Source organism: Danio rerio, chromosome 20 (genome assembly GCF_052040795.2).
Source record: "Danio rerio strain M-AB ecotype USA chromosome 20, GRCz13ab, whole genome shotgun sequence".
Lineage (NCBI taxonomy): Eukaryota > Metazoa > Chordata > Actinopteri > Cypriniformes > Danionidae > Danio > Danio rerio.
The window spans coordinates 55,488,372-55,507,561 of NC_141040.1; the positions used below are offsets into that span (position 1 = coordinate 55,488,372).

Genomic DNA, 19,190 nt, shown 5'->3' on the forward strand with positions numbered 1-19,190 from the left:
AGGTGTGAAAAGTGTGATTTAAGTTTAATCGAGAAAATTAATCCAACATTGGGTTTGTCAATGTCTGACCCAAATGTTAGGTCAAAACAACCCATCATGTTTTAGTTTGTACAGTTAATGACATATTATAAACTATTTGGGTTTAATTTAAGATGAAAAGTGACTCATTGAAGATTTTAAACTCATTTAATGCAGAAAACAGTGTTTGTGAACTTATTTTAGCTCAATGATGTGACTCTTTTGGGGTTATTAATCGAGGCCGTATCCATTTGGAATGGAGTGGATGAAGGAGCTTTACTTTCTAGAAACGAAAAGGCAAGTTTTTAGACTCTAGAAAAAGCTGCATTGTTTTAACCCAATGTTTGGTTAAATATGGACAAACACAACAAACCATTAGATTTAGAAGTGTCATTTAAATTTAATCTAGAAAATTAATCCAACATTGGGTTTGTCAATGTCTGACCCAAATGTTGGGTCAAAACAACCCAGCATGTTTTACTGTGTAGGTTTATTGACAGATTATAAACTACTCGAACTTGAAGAGGGTTAAGGAGTCGCTGAAGAAAGTGAACAGCGGACGGGGGAGTATAGGGGATCGGTAAAATGAGGTGCCAGATCAGATTGCAGAGGTGCCGGATCCGGATCAGGCATGTTCCGGCACAAATTAAGCCCTGCTTGAGGAAGAGTAAATAACGATTAAACTTTCTGTGGAATAAACGTTATGGAAGTCAATGGTTACCGGTTTTCAATATTGTTAAAAATATATTTTCGTGTGTTCAACAGAGTAACTCATACATGTTCTGGAACACTTGCGGGAGAGTAAACAGTGATTAAACTTTCTGTTAAACACAAAATAAGATAATTTGAAAAATGCTGAAAACTACTGACTTCCATTGTGTTGTATTTTTTATGGAAGTCAATGGTTACCGGTTTACAACACTGTTAAATATATATTTTTGTGCGTTCAACAGAATACCTTATAAATGTTCAGAAACACTTAAGGGAGAGTAAACAGCGGTTAAAATTTCGGTTGAACACAAAAGGAGATACTTTGAAGAATGCTGATAACCGGTAACCATTGACTTCCATATGATTATTTTTTTTTAAATGGAAGTCAATGGTTACCGGTTTCCAATATTGTTACAAAATATTTTTTTGTATTCAACAGAATAACTCATACATGTTCTGAAACACTTCAGATACAGTGAATAGCCATCAAACCTATATTTTTAAGGGAACCATCCCCCTTTAAAGGTTATTCACTGCTATTTAATTGAAACTGTGAATGCTGAATTGCCCACACTGCAGCTTCCCTCAACCAAAATGCCAACAAAGAGTCAATAAACACTCAATTTAGGCTTCTTAAGTACAACAGTTATGAGGGGGGTTTCTTCAGAAAGCCCCTCATCTGTTGTCACCGGATAAACCCCAAATTTCAAAATAACAATTGAAACCGGAGGCTGCCAAACGAGTGTAATAAACCCCCATCGTTCTTTGATACACATTCAGGGAGTTTCCCCTCAAAGGGGAAACAAAAATAACCAAACTCATTGCAACTTTCATGCAAGATTTCCCTCAAGTTTCTTTTTTCCTGTTCCTGCAGGGTCTTATTCATGAAACATGAGCGCGACGTGTGCAGTTCTTTGAACGCATGCTCATTCTGTTATGCAATCATAACCCGATACCTGATACAAGTTGTTCTGGATATCCATCAGCTCCGGAGGGAACAGGTCTACCAAATACTGTGCAAACTTCAGCTCTTCGTGAATGATGGCCAAGTGGAGAATCCTGGAAACACAAAAACAAGAAAAGCTGATGGTTAAAAGCTGAAGTAGAGCCGGCGACGGTAAAGGGAAGGAACTGTCATGCAAACCGCAGTCTAAAAGCAGCTCTATGTGTGATGGAAAAAAAAAATAATTAGGTTGAATGATACTGAGAAATATGTCAGAGTAAAGCGAATGGCAGCGGCTTGCATTCAAGCATTGCGCAACGATGGAACTTTATTATAAACGCATCCACCTCAGAGCTCGTCTTGCTATCTAATGATTAAAAACTGCATGGGTTACTGAAAACCTCGCACTTACAAGAACAAAGCCGGTTGTGGGGTCGAGGAAATATGCAAAGACATTTTCACATTGAATTTGATTGTAAAACGTTCCATACATTGACATTTAAAATTCACATTTTAGTGTCTAACTTGTGTGGTAGCCAGGGCCGGCCCTGTACAAGCTGAATAAGGGCCCTACCCTGCTCTGAATAGTGGAGTACTGCCATTGCAAACCACCCCACATGGATTTTATTGCTTATTACATACAACCAAAGAAACAGAAAAGTAAAGCCTGATTTCCTCCACTTAATAACTTTCTGAATGATTGAACATTTAAAAACATTTACTGAGCACTTATAAAATGTGTTCAATGTGCTGTCCATTGTGTTGGATTGTCAATGCAAGCCTCTTCTCCCACTCTTCACACACTGATAGCAGCACCGCAGGAGAAAGGCCAGCACAGGCTTCCAGTATCCGTAGTTTCAGGCCCCGTTTACACTAGTGCGTTTTAGTTTTAAATTGCCATTTAAGATCAAAAATGATCCACACCAGCGTTTCTAAACACATTACTACGCCACCAAAAACGTGTATCACGTGACTATTCGCGCACTCTGGGCATGCGCGTTCTAGTATAAACAGGAAGCATGTGTCTCGCACAGCCTTTGGTTATTGCTTGTCAACAAACGCCGGTTGAACAATGAACGCGATGGCAGAGAAAGCAAGAGAGGTATTTTTGTGGACAGACGACGAGGGCGAGTTGTTACTAAACGTGACAAATGAATAACTGCACAATGGCGCCTAAAACAGACAACAGTGCAAACAACGCTCTCATTTCTGTGTCCGTGTTGTTGTTTACAGTGAAGGCTGGTCTGCTGTCTTCCGGTAGCCATGTGTATAGTCATGTGATAGGGGCTTGACGAATAAGGGAAGGATACGCAATGATACAAAAGCCCCAATCAGGTAGCGAATCTCCTTTTTCAGATGTCTCCGTTTTCCCCCATCCACACTGAGACGGAGCAGCAGCGTTTCAGAATGAAAACGGCCTCTCCAGCGTTTACAAAACGCTCCGTTTTCGGTGTTCGAAAACTCCAGCGTAGTGTGGATGAATGGCGTAACCGTAGCAAAACTTATGCGCTTTCAAACTAAAACGCATTAGTGTAAACGGGGCCTCAGGTGCTGCACATCTTGTATCTTCACACCATAGACAACAAAGACAGCAGGGCCGTTCTTCATCAACGGAAACCTCAAGGCCACTCTCTCAATTTAAGATTGCTACATGATGATGTGTTTCCCTCTTTATGCACTGAAGCTGACACGTTCCCTGAGTTTTCCAGCAAGACGGTGCATCACCACATTATGGGTGTCAGGTCCGAGCATTCCTAGATCAACAGATTCCTGAAAAGTGGATTGGTCATCGTGGGCCTGTTAAATGGCCCCCAAGGTCTCCTGATCTGACCCTCTTAGACTTTTATCTTTGGGGTCATCTGAAGACAATGGGGTATATGCCGAAGCATGCTAATAGGACTTTTAATTTGCCAGTAACCTGGGTTAAGCGCTTTCGGTGAGCTGTATCCCAATGCAAAATCCGGTGCGTTTAAGGTCTGTTTTCTTTAAAAATCAGCGATCTCCACTAGCTGAGTGATATCCGATTTAAAGTGGGTCTCAGATTGTACAAGAAGCACTGCATTAAACTACATTTCCCCCGCCATGTCTTTATAATATGAGCATTTATTTTACCCCAGTATATTCAATGGAGTTTCATCGTTAGCCTGCCGATTCTGACGGGTGCGTGCGAGTAAACGGCTTTTTCTCTTGTTTTACGCTTTAGCAACTAAATAAATGCTAAAGTTTATTTAACTGAGTGTATTTTAATGACATTACAACATCGATGCTGTATAAGCAACCGTATAAAATCGTAAAAAGTTCACAATAACAGGTCACCGGAAGTGTATCAGCATGGGAACAGCACTAGCTCGGCATATACCCTATTTTCTATGGTGTGAAGATACAAGATGTGCAGCACATGAAACTACAGATTCTGGAAGTCTGAAGCCTTTCACCTGCGGTGTTGCTATCAGTGTGTGAAGAGTGAGAGAAGAGGGTTGCATTTACAATCCAACACAATGGACACATCCAGCACATTGAACACATTTTAGAAGTGGTCAGAAACTTGTAAATAACTCTTGAATTAATAAAGTTACGTTAAAACCAAGCACACCATTGATTTTCTTGTGAAATTCCCAATAAGTTTGATGTGTCACATGACCTTCTTCCTATTGACAAAACAAAAGTTAGATCCAAGATGGCCGACTTCAAAATGGCCACCACCCATCTTGAAAAGTTTGCCCCCTCACATATACTAATGTGCCACAAACAGGACGTTAATATCACCAACCATTCCCATTTTATTAAGGTGTATCCATATAAATGGATATGTATCTGTATTATTATTTATACTCATTATATTATTCTGATATACTTCTGCCAAGCTCATGCGTACGGTCCGGCGCAGTCTTCGCATACCTGCACACCTCTCAAAAATATTTAACTACACGCCACAACGACACGTAGCGCAAGCTTTGTAGTTGGTCGGGTTGGTAGTGGGCGGTGCAGAAAGCCGCCAATGTGTTTTTAATTACAATTGTTCAGCATTGATGTTCAATAAATAATCAATGATAGTAGATGGTGTGCGTTTCCTTCAATTATTTTCAAATGAAGTGACGCACCCTTCATTCACAAATCTTTTCACAAATCTTTTCACAAATCATCCACAAAAGTGGATTGGTCATCGTGGGCCAGTTAAATGGCCCCCAAGGTCTCCTAATCTGATCCTCTTAGACTTTTATCTTTGGGGTCATCTGAAGACAATGGGGTATATGCTGAAGCATGCTAAGAGGACTTTTAATTTGCCAGAAACCTGGGTTAAGCGCTTCCGGCAAATTGAATGCCAATGCAAAATCCGGTGCGTTTAAGGTCTGTTTTCTTTAAAAATCAGCGATCTCCACTGGCTGAGTGATATCCGATTTAAAGTGGGTCTCAGATTGTACAAGAAGCACTGCATTACATTACATTTCCCCCGCCATGTCTTGGTAATATGAGCATTTATATTATCTTTCTTTATAATATGAGCATACCTGCACACCTCTCAAAAATATTTAACTAAACGCCACAACGACACGTAGCGCAAGCTTTGTAGTTGGTCGGGTTGGTAGTGGGCGGTGCAGAGATGTGTTTTTAATTACAATTGTACAGCATTGATGTTCAATAAATAATCAATGATAGTAGATGGTGTGCGTTTCCTTCAATTATTTTCAAATGAAGTGACGCACCCTTCATTCACAAATCTCTCACTTGTAATTTGTGAGCATATTTACTGTACGAAACCTGTCAGTGAACTAGAGGGCGAAAATTTATATAAATAAATAATCTCTCATGAATTGTAATCGAGTTAAAATGTTTAATTAATCAAGGTTTTGATTTTAAGACCCTAGTGGTAAAGTGTGCCGACATACTGCAATAGCCTAGTGGTTAGTGCGCCGACATATGGGGCAATAGCACGTCAAGGCGTCGCGAGTTCAAATCCCGGCTCGACGACATTTCCCTAACCTCTCTCTTTCCCACTTAGCTTCCTGTCTCAATACTGTCCTATCTAATAATAAAGGCAAAAAAAGGCCAAAAATAAATCTTAAAAAAAAAAAAAAGTGTGCCGACATACTGTATAGTCCTAAGGTGTTCATGACGACCCGAGTTCATCCTGATCCCTTTTCTCTGCTCCCTATGTATTCCTGTCTCAACTTCACTGTCCTATATAATAAAGGTAAAAACCCCTAGAAGTATAATTATAAAAAAGGAAACTTACTTGTTTAATGTTCAATCAACTTAAATTTGTAAAAAAGTTCAAGTTAACTTGATCGATTTGTGCCGGGTCAACATATTGGAATTGTGTGGAAGCCAGCATTTTTACAGTGTATTGTTTTTACGATCATCAACATCGTCCTGTTTGTGTTTTGTTTGACCCATTTTGAGTGTGTGCATGATTTGTCTCTGGTTATTCAGAGATCTACTGTGATTAAAACTTTCCATTAATGTCGTTACACAACACTGCAGATTTTACTGCACACTCAAATAAATTATAGATATTTTTGCTGCTTGTTCAAACTTCTTACTTAAAATGAGCTGACTCAACACAGTTTTTCAGTTATTTTTAAGTATAACATTTTTGAATATCAATTATACTATCGAAATAACTACTGGCACTAATATGAATAACTATTCATACATCTGGGGCCTCATGTACGAAGACTTGCGTGGAAATCTTACTAAAACATTGCGTACGCACAAAGCTGTGAATGTGCGTACGCAGAAAAAAATTCAGATGTATGAAACACTGCGTACGCCGAATCTCACGCATATTCTTTTGTACATCTGAATGAACGTGAAACTGAGCGCAACATGCACGAGCACAAAACCCCTCCCTGCCTCCTCCCCCGTATGAATATGCTAATGACTATGCTAATGTCAAAACCCAACGAAAAAGCAATGGCAAAATTAAGCAAAAAGAGAAACTTTGAACAGAATGTGAATTGGAGGTGCTGCTTTCGGAGGTAGACCGGAGAAAAGCGGTGTTATTTGCAAGTTTGTTCTCCGGAATTAACAACAAAAGAAAAAAATAGAGTGGGAGAGTTTAGCTGATGCGGTTGACACAGTTGGGTCTGAACATCGCACTGAGTGAATTAAAAAAAGAAATAGTGTGGTTTATATCTGTAAAATGTTGCAGTACCCTTAGCAGACTTAGTGGCGCAGCTCGTAAGACGCATATATTCATGTACTGACACGTTCGAGCATGAACTCGGTTCGAATCCAGCGTCTGATGAACTCATTCTTGTTTTTTCCCCCGCTACATATCATATTTTGCCTACTATTTATCACGAGAAAGACAAGTAGGAATCATCAATAAGTTTGTGCATCATATTTTATTTGCACATTTATTGAATGGAAATGTTTCTGATTCACGCATGCAAATTCATCTTCAGATAGTGTCTTTATAGCAATGTGCGTGCAGTAGATTGCTCAGATTACATTGGGAAAACAGGCGACCGCTGCAAATTGTGCTTTAATGTTTGGCTGGTCAACTGTATGGTATGGAAATCTTACATACCTACTATATGAACCCGTCTCATACAGCTGCCATTGCAAGGCTCAGACACTTTGTAGAGAGGAATTTAACACAACTGCCTCTAGGAGTCGCCAATGGAAATAATACAGACACGCACAAAAAATGTGCGTACGCCAGCCAGAAAGCTGCCGTGAAGCTGCGCACATTCCCACGTTCAGTTCATTGTTAGTAAATCCAAACGTGAGCGATTCTGAGCGTGAAACCTGGCGTACGCAAAGTTTTTGTGCGTACGCAGCGTTGATACATGAGGCCCCTGGACATCACTATGCATAATTATTTACATCCTTTCAACTTGACATGCAATATTTTCCCTGGAGACTTCCTACATCATCCATGACAAGTCAATGCATTTTCAGTTACATTCTCAACATTTTTAGACGAATAAGAGAAAATATTGCTTCAATTATTAACAAAAACTGAACTTGAAATTATTGCAAATGTGTTTATATTCACTTTTTCTACATTTTTAGTCACAAATGAATAAATTATTGTTAATATTTCCTGCTAAACAGTGGTTAAATATAAAAAGCACTTACTTAACGCCTTCCAACAATACATCTGTCAGTTTTAGATCAGATTAAACACACAGTGTGTGATTTCCTCCACTAGAGGGCGTGTATTTAAAACAAACAAAGGCGTATTTTGAGGATTTTACTGTACACTCAACACAATGTTGCTGGTTGTTCAAACTTCGTACCTAAAATGAGTTATTGAGTTATTTTTATGGAAAACTTAATTGTTTTATGTTCAATCAACTTAAAATTGTAAAAAAAAAAAAAAACAAAAAAAAAAAAACATTAAGTTAACTTGATTGATTTGCATTGAGACAGATTAGAATTTTTTACAGTGTAGTTTTGATCAAACAAATGCAGACTCTGTGAGGGGGAAACAAAACTGATTTAAGAATTCAAATATGGCCTGAACTGGTTGCATAAAAATGTTCGATCTGAGTCACAAATAACCGGTAAATGATGCGTGCAGGAAAATAAATTAATACATACTCATTGTCTTTTTTTTTCCAATCCTCTAGCTGCAATATTTCCTCTCAGGTGTGTAATTTCTCACCTACTTTCCCCACATGCGATAACCTTTTACAGTAAACCAGGAGGAAACAGGTAGAAGCCAGCGGTTTCAGCATGTAAATATTGTGAGAGGGCTTCGGTGTGATCAATCTGACTGTGGAAAATGAAGCATGATTCACTTTGTGTGTGTGAAATTTGCAGGATTTTCTCACCAAAACATGCACATTCGGTCATTGTTTATTCCACTTCATGACCTTGCTTCGTGAAACACAAACAAAGTGAGCGTTTACCCTGCTTTTTTCACCATTTCATGAAAGTGAAAATAACTATTTGGTTGCATATTACTAAATTATTATATATAATATTTATATAATATTTCCTGCTGGTCAAATATGCACACACTTAAAATATATAGTTTGTCAGTTATAGATGGGGTTAAAAGCACAGTTTCTCCACTAGAGGGCATGTGTTCACAACAAACAAAGACATATTTTGAGTGACTGAATGCTCTATTTTGACGGTCCATGCGCAAAGCCCAAAACGCAGGGCGCAAACGCTTTCAGGGCGTGTCAGGACGCGTTTTTGCTAATTTAAGGACGGGAAATCTGCCTTGCGCTTCAGCGCATGGTCTAAAAGGGTTGAGTTTATTTTCTTAATGAGTTATAGGTGTGTTTAAAGAATAAACCAATTAGAGTCTCATCTCCCATTCCCTTTAAGAGTTAGCTGCGTCGCGCCAAGAGCGCATTCGCTATTTACAGGACGTAAAGTAAGTCTAAGTGGAAAAAATGAGCATTTCACAAGCAAACAGTTAACAGTTTTTTTTAACAGAAAACTGTTAAACAGAGCATCTACTGCGTGAGAATGAGAGATAAATGATCTACTTTCACTTTCGCTCTTGGATAGGGAAACCTTTACGCACAGACATCAATTAGTCTAGAAATAAATACTTTTGTTTGTTAAGCGAAAATATTCGTTTCAAAACTATTTCTAAATTCAGTTCTAATTTCCAGCAAATGAATAAATGAACAATAATAACAAAATGTGCTCAAAAACCTGAGTTATATCCTAAAACACATGCTGTGCCCCATATGGTCTAAAACCTGACAGGTGAACAAATCTAAGCTTGTTTTTAATAAAACAAATATAAATATGGATATAATAACTAATACTGCTAATAATAATAACATTATACAAAAACAAATTGTTATGAATGAACTGAAAAAGCCTCCCGAGATGAAGAAGACATAAAAGCAGTGTTTTTTCATATTTATGTAGGCTAGAAAATAATATGTTTTGTAATATTTTAATCCTTTATATTTATATCCTTTATCTATTCTTATTTTATCCTATATATATCCTTAATATTTACATTTTTTTCATATGTAAAGATATTTGCCTATTGCTCTCTTGTGTGTATTAAGCAGTGTGTAAGCGAGGCGCAACTCTGCGCTGGAGTTTAGACCGGGTTAGTTTTGGTCTAATGAAAAATCTATTATAGTTTCTTAATATAGCAACGCGCCAGCGGTCCGCCTCAGAACGCCTCCCTTTTTAGACCAGAACGCCTATGGGCGCACATCTGAGCGCAAATGCATTTGCTATTTAAACAGCGTAGCGCAACGCCTCAAAACGACTCTTGCGCCAAGCTGAAACTACCAAAAGACTACTGCGCCACGCCTTGCGCCACACTGCGCCGGGTATATAATAGGGCCCTGAGTGTGGAACGATGGGGGTTGTAGTCTTCATCATCCAACAGGACTCCAGCAGAAATCATGTTGATGGATGAGTAAAGCATTCAACACCTATTATCATTCTAGTATGAAGCAGAGGAAGACGGAAAGAAGGGAAACGAGGAAAAGCCACAGTATTTAAAAAAGACCTTGGGTCTGTTTTTCATATCTCGCTTAAATGATCTAAACAGAGATCAGTTATCACGATTAACAGATCCAGAATCTCGCTAATTTGGTTCTTCACACAAGTTTGCGAATCAGACTGAAATGTCAGGATGAACTGATCTGAGACCGCTGCATGTGTTATAAAGGACAGACCTATCGATCCTCGAAATCATGATTAGCAATGCAACGATTGGCTGACGGCACAGCAGCGTAATGACATCATCTGATTATTATTCAATTATCCATGTGAGCTAAATTACATTAAAACTAGCAATAAACGGTTCGTTCGATATAATACGTAATTATTATATATGTTTTTTTTACTATTTTACTATTCTTAAGTGTATATAATCTATAGGTTACTACTGTAACCGTACGTTCACACCGAAAGCGGCGAGAGCGTCAAAGTAGCCGGAAGTCATTCATTTTCAATGAGAGCCGGCGGCGATAAGCGGCGAGGAGCAGCGCGGCGCGTCATCTCCGGCGTGGGCGTCGAGGAGAGTTGAAATCAAGTCAACTTTATGGTAATGAGCTATGGTGCGGTTCGGCGGCAACCAATCAGAATGAAGACGTCCTCCGCTTGATAGCAGTTCAGAGAACACAGACCTGTGAACTTTGGTTCCGACCACAGTTATTCCCAAGGGTTTGATGATTGCGGTCGCCGGATTTACAATGTTGTCTTACAGGAAGATGCATTAAATAAGTTACTGGCGAGTTACTGATGTTCATTAATGTTATATAAATTAATCTTAAAAAAGCGGGAAACAAAACAGTACAAAACAGTACTGCTGCTTCAGGATATTTCAGACATATGGACACATATTGGATAAATAGAGCAAAGCCACACCACACGCAACTTGATCTTCCATTGTTAAATGAATTTGATATGAAGTGCGCAACATTCTCATGCTAGAAACATGCTTTATGCAGGAATTTAACTGATATGCTGCAACGGCTCCTTTAAATACGAGATCAATGTAGCGAGTTTTGACGCTCTGGAGCTGAAGGCAGACAGCGTTGTCGCCAGGGTGGTCAGAGTGACCTTGGACGCTCTCGCCGCTTCCGGTGTGAACGTACGGTAAGAAAATGTCAGCATTCGGTACAGATTTTTAGTATACGCCTATTTCACGCGGCCGCCATTTTAAAGAACCAAAGCGAGGCTGCGGTGGGAAGAAACCTAGAAGTATAGGACCAGCACTGTAAACATTGCAGTAACATGCTGTGCACTACAAACCGCCAGCTGTTGCAGAGACTTTAAAATGCAGAAATGGTGTAAACATCACTTTAATATCATTCAGTAAGTTTAAATTTAAACAATTAAAAGCAAATTAGAATCAAACAAGATCTCTTTAAGAGTAATATGCTGAAGTGTCCTCCTAGGCTTCAGTTCATGGCACTAGTTAAACACCGTGAGGACGCTTTCCTGCTTCAGCCTATGTAACTCGGTGAGCAATAAAACAATGTAGTCATCTGCAGCACACCCTCGTGTTGTCTGTTATAGTGTTGTCCCAGTACTGAAGTTTTAAAAACGTCCATTTCCTGTTAACATTCAAGTGCCACTGAGCGCGTTCATAAACAGCGCTGATTTACCATAGTATTCCCCAGTACTCATCAGATTACCGCTCTTCACCCAGTGCAAACACAGATACACGGACACTGGAGTGTGAAGCAGCTGTGAAGATCAGTCGAGTCATCAAGCAGATCGCTCGTCTGTGTTTGCACTCGGTAAACAGCAGAGGGTGAACTGATGATCTTCTCGGCCAATCACAGTCATTTCTGTTGAGCACATGAACACAATGGCAAATCAGCGCTGTTTTAAGAAAGCCATTAACAGTGCTTTAAATGTTAGTGGGGAATTGACAGTTTTTCTTTTAATTCAGTATCGTGGCGAGTCTAATATAGTGAAAGCATCAGTTCATTAACTTAAGTTTGATAAATGGCATCTAAAACGTGTGTTTGGGTTAGAAAACGTTAGCAAACTAGTGCCATTTCCCGTAACTTAGCTTTAAATGAGCTCTGATATCCCTTTTCATTTTCACCATTCATTCAGAACGGACCTTCGGGTCTCTCGGAGGGCAGTGAAATTATAAATTTGTGTCACTTTCTCTTCGCTGATAAGATATACAGCCAGCTACACAACGTTCCTATGAAACTCCCAACGATACTTTCAGGTTTCTTCCCACCGCAGCCTCGATTTCGCTTTTAAAATTGGCGGCCGTGTGAAATCAGTCTATTACCTATGCTTGAAATGACCCAATCTTATCCAGTTTATATGAAATAAGCTGCTGCTCCCGAGCAAGTTTGAGCTACCAGCACTGATGCTATGACAACAACTCTCGGATGAGTTTTAAAGAACGAACTGATCCTGGATCATGTCAAATCGTCAATAACCAAATACAGCTAATTGAGTAATCCACGTACGGACCCCAGATGTGTTCGATAAAATTATTTTGGTTTCGAGCAGTTCGTTTTCTTAAAAGAAATGAGCAAATGACTACATCGTGAATAAATAATATTCAAATAACGGTTTTCACAAAGTTTAAAGAGGATTACTCCGTGAGCACCGCCCACTTTTGCTATTACGGGCGGGGCTTGTGCATGCACCTGTGTGTAATACTCCGCCCACATACAGCCAGCAACAAGCACAGAGACGCTACAGCTTGACAAATACTACTGCTGTTAGACAACCAAATGTACTTTTGAGGCTTTTTTAGTCGAGAATGTAGTTGTTTAGATTACAACTATGCGGTTTATTTGCAAGAATAGTGCCTATTTTAAAATATTTACAATTTCTAAGAGAGCTCGTCGGCCGCCATTAGCCTGCCATTGTGTAGTAGACCAAAGACGGTTGATGTTGTCTATCCACAAGATGGCGCCAGGACAGCATAATAAACTTGGATTAAAACTGTTGTGTGTTTTCTTGAGCGCGAAGCTGAAATACGAAAGCGTTGCGGTTTTTAAAGAGGACCAGTTCTCTTCTGGAATTGGGCAGCCCAAAATACTTTTAAAAAAATGGAAATAAAGGGTGTGTGACGTCTTTAGCATGAACACACACCACATGCACGGTCGTTAAAATTGGCATACGTACAAACTCTGATTTGGTATAATGTACGCACATACAGCTGAAGTCAGAATTATTCGTCCTCTGAATTATTTGTTCTTTTTCCAATATTTCCTAAATGATGTATAACAGATTCAGGAATTATTCACAGTATTAACTATAATATTCTTTCTTCTGGAGAAAGTCTTATTCGTTTAATTTCGGCTAGAATAAAAGCAGTTTTTTTTATTTATTAAAAACTATTTAAGGTCAATATTATTAGCCCCCTTAAGCTATATTTGTTTTGGATTGTCTCCAGAACAAACCACTGTTATAGAATGACTTGCCTAATTACCCTAATATTACCCTAATCAACTAAGGTAAGCCTTTAAAATCCATTATACTAGTATCTTGAATAATATCTAGTCAAATATTATGTACTCTCATCATGCCAAAGATAAAAAAATCTGACATAGAGTGCCTTTAAGCACAGGATATAACTGTTTAAAACATGCAAGTAACAATTACCAACATTAAAGTAGCTGTATAATCAGAAATGCATGCATCCCATTATAAACACTTCATTTGTTACGTCAACTATACTCTGAAAGGCTCATATTTACGATGTTTGCAATGCTTATAAAACCACTACCTTCAACCCCAATAATGAAAGTGCATTGCTGGAGCGGGACAACACTCAGTTCTAGACACTTCCTGGGGATTTTATACGGCCTGTGACTTTTCTTTACTCTGATGACACTCAGGAAAAAAAAAAGACAATGGAGTTTTGTTCTTGCAACAGCACCTAAAACCAATAGCATGACTCAAAGTGAATCAAGACGTTCTCAAAATACAATCATACCACCACCTTCACTATGAAAACAGTGCAGAATTGAATTGAAAGCAGGCTGACATTAACCAGAATGCGTGTGTGCGTGCCCACTTGTTTTTGAACACATACGTTACAGACCCAACCACTAACTGGTGTAAAGGTCAGTGCTTGCATAAACATGTTTATTACACGACACGTGCTCTAAAAGCATTAAAAATCACATGAATGTGCGCGTTTAAAGCGTTGCACTTTTCAAAAGCGCTGCCATCAGAGCGTGTTTTCTGACTCAATGAGGGGGAATTCCACGCTTGTCTGCATACTTCTGCTTTCTGCTTCTCATGCGCCATAAACGGCAGATCCAGTTTCTAGACGTCTGTTAACTGACTGCAGTGTTAACACAGAAAAGCCTGCTACTGTGATCAAACCTGCATCTGTCATATGAGCATGTGTCACTCAGCCAACTTAAACAAATCACTCAACGTTGTTTTAAAGAATGCACTAGCAAAATTCTTGACGCTTACTGAAATAAAAAGGAAGAATGAGCTATTTTAAATCATGTTTCAATTGGAATGAATTTTAAAAAATGCATACAAATGAATGTGCATGCATTGAAAGGAGAGCTTATTTGTTTTCTTGCACTTAAAAAAGGATGATGATATAGTCCTGCCATCATAATTTAAAACTTTACCCTTATTATTAAAGTTATGTCACTGTAAATAAAAAAAGTCTTGCTGTCTTCATTTTTTAAGTTGAATCACAATAACTTGTCTAGTCATCTGAATTTACATCAATTAAATTGAATAAAAATATAACTGTGTATAACTTTAAAAATGTACTTCAAACCTATTAAAATAAGTTAAAGCAACATAGAAAAAAATATTCACTTACATTTTTTTTTACAGTATTCTAACTTCTTTTCATGCACAAAGCCTTTCTAATCAGCTTAATATAACATTTATTAAATGTTTAAGGCATGTTAAATTAAAATGAAACTTGTTTGATCGTGTTAAGACTTTATAATCATGCCACAGTGGACATTTGTAGAGTGTAAAGCCATCTTTCTTCGTTTAGCATATTCTTAGTCTTGCTTTGTTGGGGATTAAAATTAACCCATTGAGTCCAAAAAACAGACCGCAACCCACTCACAATAAAACACTGTAAAGTCCCTTGTTGGTTTGTATATGAACATGAATGCGTCTTTAAAATAAGGATCAGCAAAATACTTATTGAATAAACACAATCCTTCCGCTGGAAAATATAGTCCCTAATATAACATGCATAAAATAGTGATGCAAGTAGTGCTGCATGTAAACAGAGAATATGTATCTAATGACATAACTGTCACAATATTTCAGTAGTTTCTCAACACTGAAACAACATCGGAATTAATTATTAACCAAACACCTGTTATCACTGATCAAATATTATTAAGTGTAGCAACAACACGCACTATATTGCAGTGAAGAATTTACACACTTGAGATTAACCACAAAATTGTGTATTTCATATTGTTGTAATACAGAATGCGTGCATTTTTATGTAAATAAATGAATAAATACATAAAAAACGAATAGGATGCGTTTACAAAATAAATAAAATTTCTCCGCGGCATGATCAAAACTTAATATTAGTAGGACCTTATTGCTTAAAACTAGTTTACAAAACTCACAACAACCCATATTTACACATTAAAATTAATTTAATTTAATAATTAACAATATATAACGCCGGTTATATATTTCAACATGTCAATGAAGATCTATTCTCAATATCACTCCGCGGCGCGCAACGAATCAACACCTAACGTAAGCACCTCACTTAAAACTGTAAATAAAACTCAATGTTTAGACATTCAAACTCATTTAAAGTGCACCCAGGCGATACATTTGAACGTATCAATGAAGATTTAACGTACGTGTCTCCATCTTCAGTGACAGTGGTTAAGAAATTCACTTCCTCTTCAGTGTATTGACATTCCGTCGCGCTTTCACATTTAGAAATGCGGCATTCTTCGATAAAATCCCCCAAACTGTCCACTGTTAGAGACGAAGAGCCGTAAGCAGAGTCCAGTCGCTCATCTGTACTGTGTTTATCCTTCTCCTCAGAGTTGGCCAGACTCGGAAACTGTTCTCTGGGTTCTCTGGGTGCATAGTCGATTCCGGAGTCGATCCGATTTTCGTCGAGATCGGGTTTGCCATCTTGGTCGCCGCCGCCGCTCCGCGACATTTCGAAGCTTCGATGCGTATCGTCAATTTAGCAGAAAAACAATAAAAGCACGTAAAGAAATCACCGTGACATTATGACACCAGAGACACTCGCTTTTGTTTCTCATCCCACCACTGATGAATCCTCAAATAGTCCAATTACAGATGTATTTTATATGATTGCTTGGTTTATTTACGCGCGAGTTTGAGCTAAAGTGTAGACTAGCAGACTTAGTAATGAAACTTATGCCAAAAGAGCAGACGGTAATGTGAAGAGCATGGGGAAGCGATGCTGTAGGCGGAGTCAAAGCGGCTTTTAATTCTACAGTGGGAATTCCCCACTGGGAGTGGCAAAACTTTCATGAGAGATCCAGATTCCAGTGCAAGTACACATGACAACCCCATGGAATCTCCTGAAAGACCGTAGACTCTTGATTTTGGGATCCCAGTCACTTCCTTTAAGCACCTGTGACTTGACCTGACTGGTTCTAAAGCCTTCACAAACCCTGAATTGCGACAGTACTTTAAATGGACTGGATTTCCCCAGATTGCACAGAATCACGTTGTTTATATATATATATATATATATATATATATATATATATATATATATATATATATATATATATATATATATATATATATATATATATATTGTGTTGGGCAGAAATCCAAAAAAAAAGTTTGTTTTGACATAATTTAAGAAGATGTACTATATATTTATGCATATATTTAATAACTATTTGCATATATTTGAGAAAATGTTTATGTATATTTATATAAAATACAAACACACTGGCCCCTTTATTAGGGACATCTGTCCAACCGCTCGTTAACACAATTTTCTAAACTCAATGCATTTAGGCATGTAGACATGGTCAAGACGATCTGCTGCAGGTCAAACCGAGCATCAGAATGGGGAAGAAAGGGGATTTAAGTTTTCACGCACAACCATCTCTAGGGTTTACAGAGAATGGTCCGACAAAGAGGAAATATCCAGTGAGCGGCAGTTCTGTGGGCGCAAATGCCTTGTTGATGCCAGAGGTCAGAGGAGAATGGCCAGACTGGTTCCAGCTGATAGAAAGGCGACAGTAACTCAAATAAGCTACAATCGAGGTCTGCAGAAGAGCATCTCTGAATACACAACACGTCCAACCTTGAGGCGGATGGGCTACAGCAGCAGAAGACCACACCGGGTGTCACTCCTGTCAGCCAAGAACAGGAAACTGAGGCTACTTTTCACACATACTCACCAAAACTGGACAATAGAAGATTGGAGAAACGTTGCCTGCTCTGATGAGTCTCCATTTCTGCTGACACATTCTGATAGTCGGGTCAGAATTTGGCTTCAACAACATGAAAGCATGGATACATCCTGCCTAGTATCAACAATTTAGGCTGGTGGTGGTGGTGTAATGGTGTGGGGCATATTTTCTTGGCACACCTGAGTATTGCTGCTGACCATGTCCATCCCTTTATGACTACAGTGTACTCATCTTCTGATGGCTACTTCCAGCAGGATAACACACCATGTCATAAAGCGTGAATCATCTCAGACTGGTTTCTTAAACATGACAATAAGTTCACTGTACTCAAATGGCCTCCACAGTGCCCAGATTTCAATCCAATAGAGCACCTTTGGAATGTGGCGAAACGGGGGTTTGGCATCATGAATGTGCAGCCGACAAATCTGCAGCAACTGCGTGATGCTATCATGTCAATATGGAGCAAAATCTCTGAGGAATATTTCCAGTAGCTTGTTGAATCTCTGACACGAAGGATTAAAGCAGCTCTGAAGGCAAAAGGGGGTCCAACCCGGAACTAGTACGTTGTACCTAATAAAGTGGCCGGCACACACAAATGTCAAAACAAACATTTATTTTAGATGCAATTATTTTTTTATTCTGGTGTATGGTGTGATTCTGTGTCTGTTCTGTGATTGTTTGTTTGCTTGTATGACGTTCAGAGGGACATGCCCACATGAAGAAATACCATAGTAATTAATAGTGTTTTTGAACCATACTATAGGAAAGTACCTGAATTAATAGGCTATTTTTCAGTAGTTTTAATTGGTATGGCGATGCAACAATTACATTAGCATAAATAACTTACCAAAAATGTTGTTTTCTACAGATTTAGGGCATAATATATCACCACAGTTTCATTCATTCATTTTCCTTCAGCTTAGTCACTTTATTCATCAGGGGTCGACACAGCGGAATGAACCACCGACTATTCCGGCATATGTTTTACACAGCGAATGCCTTTCTAGCTGCAACCCAGTACTGGGAAACACCCATAAACTCTCACGTTCAAACACACACTCTGGCCAGTGTAGTTAATCAACTCCCCTATAGCGCATGTGTTTGGACTGTGGGGGAAACCGGAGGAAACCCACGCCAACACGGGAAGAACATGCAAACTCCACACAGAAATGCCAACCGACCCAGCCGGGACTCGAACCAGCAACAAATATTCCTCACAGATACGTATTAAAGTGCAGATTTAGCTTTTTTTTTTTAAAGTACACGATTAAATGTTGATTAAACAAAAGGAACAGTGCCACAAATGTCCTGCAGGTGGTGCTACAGTCTGTGTTTACATCCGTAATCTGAGGAGATATCACACATTCTCTTAAAGCAGTGGTCTCAAACTAGACTCCAGGTGGGCTGCAGCTCTGCATAGTTGTGCTTCAACCCTAATCAAACACAGCTGATTCAACTAATCAAAGCATTCAAGACTACTGCAGAATATTAAGCGGGTCGAGTTGGAGCTAAACTGTGTAGAGCTGCGGCCCTCCAGGAGTTGAGTTTGAGACCATTGCCTTAAAGGGACAGTTCACCCCAAGATGAAAACGTACATATTTACTCTCCCTCAGGTGGTTATAATATGAGTTCCTTTCTTCTGTTGAACACTGAATAAGATGATTTGAAGAATGCTGAAAACCTGTAACTATTGACTTCCATAGTAGGAAAAA

The 19,190-nt window shown here is 38.8% G+C and overlaps 1 protein-coding gene across 2 annotated transcripts in view; it reads right to left on the minus strand.

Moving 5' to 3' along the window:
- Positions 1-16,504, minus strand: part of nfkbie (nuclear factor of kappa light polypeptide gene enhancer in B-cells inhibitor, epsilon) — a 35,483-nt gene extending 18,979 nt beyond the window's left edge. The window contains exons 1-2 of one of the 2 annotated variants that reach the window (XR_015518029.1): positions 15,925-16,504; positions 1,686-1,788 (exon numbers count right to left, since the gene is read on the minus strand). Coding sequence is in view for 1 of the 2 variants with exons in the window: in NM_001080089.1 (NP_001073558.1) it covers positions 1,686-1,788; positions 15,925-16,235 (414 nt within the window). In the remaining variant the exon portion in view is untranslated. 2 annotated transcript variants of the gene reach the window in all.
- Positions 16,505-19,190: the final 2,686 nt, after the last annotated feature.